The following is a 5,163-nucleotide window of genomic DNA, read 5'->3' on the forward strand; positions in this document are numbered from 1 at the left end:
AGGACTGAGACTGCCAGAGTTGGCTGGGTTCTCCCAAATTAGTACAGGAAGAAATTAACATGGGATTTTCTTCAACAGATAAAAACAGTATCGGTATGTATATATCAATGTTGTTGATGTCAACATTGTTGGCAGTAGCCAAATAAGAGGAGGAGCAAATGGGAATCTTCTCAATCCCCATCAATAGGGGGATGATTGAGTAAATTATTGTCCATTCATTCATGGACTATTCTGCAATGAGAGAAGTGATAATAGCACAGAATTTAGGAGCAGAGAGTGTAGAATCAAACCGCCTGAGTTTCTCATTCTACCAGTTCTAATCTGTGTGACTCTCACAAATTACTCCATTTATCTAGGCCTCCATTTTCTCAAATGGAAAATGCTAATGATAACAGCACCTACCTCACAGGATTGACAAAGGGTTTAAATAAAGTATCTGCAAGAGTGATTTGGACATAGTAAGCACTCAATAAAAGAAGCCAATAATAAAAGAATTCCTTGTCTAGTTAGAGCTCATAACTGAATGGAATGGATGTTCTTGGCAGAGTAATGTTCATGGTAGGATAATGTCAAAAAGTGCCCTTATGGGGCGCATGGGTGGCACAGTTGGTTAAGCGTCTGCCTTCGGCTCAGGTCATGATCCCAGGGTTCTGGGATCAAGTGCTGCATTGGGCTCCCTGCTCCTTGGGAGCCTGCTTCTCCCTCTGCCTCTCTCTCTCTCTCTCTCTCTCTCTCTGTCTCTCATGAATAAATAAATAAAATCTTTAAAAAAAAAAGTGACCTTATGTATCTATATATATTTGCCTAGCACAGGAAAAGGTATAGAAAGATACACCCATTAGAAGGAGAGAAAAAGAGAATAAACTTTTTCTTTATATACTTTCGTGTTGATTTATTCTAATAAGCATGAATTACTGATGTCATTTGTTATATCCAGTAAAGTAAGAAAATATGTGTGTTAATGCCCAAGAATGTCTTTAGATACTTAAAGTCAGCAGATATTTGGCTTTGGGTCCACACATGGAAACCAACACTGGGGTAGGAGGAAAAGCATAGCAGTGTAGCAGGCCAGGCCTGACTCAGTATCTCCTTCTTCACTGTTCATCCACATAGCTGACCTGGGAACCCCTGCAGGATACTGACTGTTGGTCATTAATGGTCGGTGCCCACAGATGTTATAGGAATGGACAGCTCCATCCCAGAGGGCACTGATTTTGCACATGTCAGTGGAGATAGACTAGGTTAATACCCCAGAGGCTCCAGCCGCGAAGGTTTCTTTCTCTTTCACATTCCATCTCCAGTGGCATGTCCTGCCACAGCTCCATGCTAGGCTTCACCGGAACCCAAGATGATGGACTTGAGCGTTCAGCGGCAACATTGCTGAGCTCATAGCAGAAGAAAGAGAGAGGGGCACTTGGGTGGCTCAGTTGGTGAAGCGTCTGCCTTTGGCTCAGGTCACGATCCCAGCGTCCTGGGATCGAGCCCCACATCGGGCTCCCTGCTCAGCCAGGAGCCTGCTTCTCCCTCTCCCTCTCCCTCTGCCTCCTTCTCTCTCTGCCTGCCTCTACCCCTGCTTGCACGTGCACATGTTTTCTCTGTCAAATAAATAAATAAAAGCTTTAAAAAAAAGAAGAAGAAGAAGAAGAGAGAGAGAGAATGGAGAGCTACCCGTTGCCTCTTCAAGCTTTGCCTGGAAATGACTCATTTCTTCTGCTCACATTTCATTTGCCAAAGAAAATCAATCACATGAGTGTGCATGAATTCAACAGCATGAAGTTATGGAATCTTCCATCAGGGAGGGCACTAATGTGAATGAAAAGTACTCTAATCACCGCTTGTGTTTCTCCATTATTCTGGGTTATTCACAGAATGTCCTTCTTCTCTTCTTTAGAAGAGATTTACAGACCCTTATCTGAAACCCTTGGGGCTAGACGCATTTCAGAATGCAGAATTTTTCAGAATTTTATGCAACTGTTATTAGGAATACACCAAAGGGGATCTGGGGAGCACCTTATATTACTATTCCTGAAGCAAACACATCAATATCCACATTAACTGGGATAAATAAGCCTAAACTTCTATCAATTTAGATCTGGGTATTTTCACCAAATAAGTTTGCATAACTTATTTTTTAAAAAATATGATTTTCAGAGTTTTTTGGAATTCAGAATTTCAGGTAATGGACTGTGGACAAATACAATCAAGGATTATCTATGGGGTAAATGTGTTTTAATGTCTCTTCCTCCAGAAAAGAAGCAAAACTAACAAACAATGAGAAATTTAAAAGGAAACCAAATATTTTGGCAATGTCATGAAGCTTCCATTCCACTCTCTGCCAGAGACAGTACAATTTATGGCACTATTTAAACCCAACAGCCCAGGTCGAAAGCAACTAAAGAATGAAAACCAAACCCCCTGAATATGCTTCAAATGTCTCTTTATTGAAGCTTTGGCTTATGTTTATATCAAAGATATTAGTTTATTTGAATGAACTCCAGGTAGGTAAAATTCCAATATTTATTCAGGAATTTGGACCTCATTAGCAACTGTACGCTGGGGAAATCATCCTGAATAAATATTAGGAGAAGAAACCAAAAATAAAACTACACGAAAAGCTAGTATCTCACATCAACCCCAGCCTTCAGGCAATGCAGGGCAGAGTGGATTAGTTGGCCTGTTCTTAGCTCCGGAAGAACAATTCCAGAAGGTGGTGTTGGAAAGAAGTAAGATTTATGGTCAAACGACCTACGTTTGCTTCTCAACTCTGCCACTTACTTGCTGAGTTAGGTTTAGCCACATTCTGAACATCCATTTCTTTATTTTTTCCCCTTAATTTTTGATCGAAGAGAGCATCCATTTCTTATGTAGAAGAGGCGGTTAGTGAATGCTCTTGCTTATCCAACTACATTGTAAGATTGCTGAGAGACTCAGAGGAGGAAGCACTTGAAAACTTACAACTCTGGGACGCTCTAGAGGCGCCACCGGGCCTTGTCATGTGACCGAGATTCCTGCTTCGTACTAGGATGGAGCCGGAAGAGGGGACGCCCTTGTGGCAGCTGCAGAAGCTTCCAGCCGAGCTGGGCCCGCAGCTTCTTCACAAAATAATTGACGGCATTTGTGGCCGAGCTTATCCTCTCCACCAGGATTATCACAGTGTTTGGAATTCAACAGAATGGAAGAATGTTCTAGAAGATATTACCAAATTTTTCAAAGCTGTAGTTGGTAAAAATTTATCTGATGAAGAGATATTTCAGCAATTGAATCAGTTGAATTCATTTCATCAACAAGCTATCATGAAATGCTTGAAAAGTAGGAAAGATGGAATCAAGCAGGCTCTGTTAGAAGAAATAGTTGATATTTCTTCTGCACAGCTACAGGATTTTGATTGGCAGTTAAAGCTTGCACTGTCTAGTGACAAGATTGCTACTTTACAAATGCCACTTTTAAACCTTCATCTGGACATAAAAGAAAATGGTGAAGTCAAACCATATTCTGTTGAAATGAGTAAAGAAGAGCTGCAGAATCTAATAAATTCCTTGGAGGCAGCTAATAAGGTGGTCCTGCAGTTGAAATAACCAACACTCTGAGATTCTACTGCTACCCCAGATGCGGCCAAGTGAATACTGTGCGTTCAGAATACCTACACTATACTGACTGTTTTGCTCTACTGAGAACGCAGCATGTTGGGCTTACAGAGATGCAAATGTATCCGCTTTCCTGCAGAACAGGAAATGACATGGTCGACAGGAAATGCATAAAAAATGAAAGATGAAAAAGCTCTAATAGCAGTTTATATTTTCATAATGGCTGTTTTGCCTCATTTATTAAATATTTGAGAAATCTTTATAGATATACAGTTTTATTGAAAGCTAAAAATAGGCTCTAAAGTAATGTAAACATACAAAGCACAAATCTACTTGAATGTTGCTTAAAGGAATATATGAATCACAAGGGTGTGTATTCTGGGTATATATGATTAATTTGTAGTATTTTAAAAAATAGCTTTTAAAGAATGTGTAAGCTGCATATGTAACTCAGGAGATTCCATATCTTTCTTCTGTTTCAAAGGAAAGATTATAAAATATAAAATTTCTTAGAGAAAGAAGCTCCTCTTCAGACATGAACAAGAAAAATACTTAAAATTGTGTCAACAGTTTTGAGTTTATGAATTCTAGAGATTAAAATCTTTTACTCGGGTGGGAAAAAATGAAAATAACACTGTTACTTCTGCATTTCTCTTTCTGATCGGGAGGCTGTGCTTTGTTAAAAAGAATAGATGTCATTGTATCATGTATATATAACTCTTCGGGTATCAGCTGAGATTAAATTTAGGTCCATTTTTGTTATAGACTTTTAATATTGAAGTTAACAGTTTTGGGTGTTAACTTCGCTGGAAAACAAACCATTTTTAATTTCAGTTAACTAAAAACAAGCATTCTGAACAAATAAAAAATATCATTTTACTTTAAAAAAAAAAAAAAAAAAAAAAAAAAAAAAAAAACCTTACAACTCTGTACCAGTACTAATCACTACAATGCTGGTGACCCCTTGGAGTGGTCCTCCAAGTCAGATATTAGAGTCCCCTTTCTGTCCATCTTTCCTCCTCACACACACACCGTGGACCAACTTAAGAGTTCACTGGGCTCATTACATCTCAAAGTACATTCAGCTCTTTTAAAATCTATGCAAAAACATATGTTTTTATCCAGAGTTTGGCTTTGTTTTAAGAGTCTGTTTTTTCTCGTTCCTTCATTTAGGAAAAATACAATTTTCTAAGAGAATGGACAATGCAAATTTTTCATAGTGATATCAGCCCTAAGCGGTCATTTGACAAGCTGCAGTGATCTCCAAGAAGGCAAGCCAAGTCAGAGTTTAAAAAAATAAATAAAAGGATGAATTAGCATCGTGCTGGTTTGACTCAGGCTTTAATTCAGATAAGACACTAATATGCCAATTTGAGGAATCACAGAGGTAAGCAGTTGATTTAGTTAAGGCAGTAGTATCATAAGTGATTTTTCTTCTTAACAAGAAAAAAACTTGTTTAACTATGTTGGTGATGGATTTTAACTAGACTTACTGTGGTGATCATATCACAATGTATACAAATACTGAATCATTATGGTGTACACGTCAAGCTAATATAATGTTATATGTCAGTTACAC

The 5,163-nt window shown here is 38.5% G+C and overlaps 1 protein-coding gene across 1 annotated transcript; it reads left to right on the plus strand.

Moving 5' to 3' along the window:
- Positions 1–3,016: 3,016 nt before the first annotated feature.
- Positions 3,017–4,395, plus strand: LOC113925858 (COMM domain-containing protein 8-like). The gene has a single exon (XM_035726417.1). The coding sequence runs from the start codon at positions 3,024–3,026 to the stop codon at positions 3,573–3,575; it is 552 nt and encodes a 183-aa protein (XP_035582310.1). The 5' UTR covers positions 3,017–3,023; the 3' UTR covers positions 3,576–4,395.
- The last annotated feature ends 768 nt before the right edge of the window (positions 4,396–5,163 follow it).

Source organism: Zalophus californianus, chromosome 2, assembly GCF_009762305.2.
Source record: "Zalophus californianus isolate mZalCal1 chromosome 2, mZalCal1.pri.v2, whole genome shotgun sequence".
NCBI lineage: Eukaryota > Metazoa > Chordata > Mammalia > Carnivora > Otariidae > Zalophus > Zalophus californianus.

What these genes read in the sequence shown, in the direction of transcription:
- LOC113925858 (XM_035726417.1), top strand. Translation starts at nt 3,024, where the DNA reads ATGGAGCCGGAAGAGGGGACGCCCTTGTGGCAGCTGCAGAAGCTTCCA.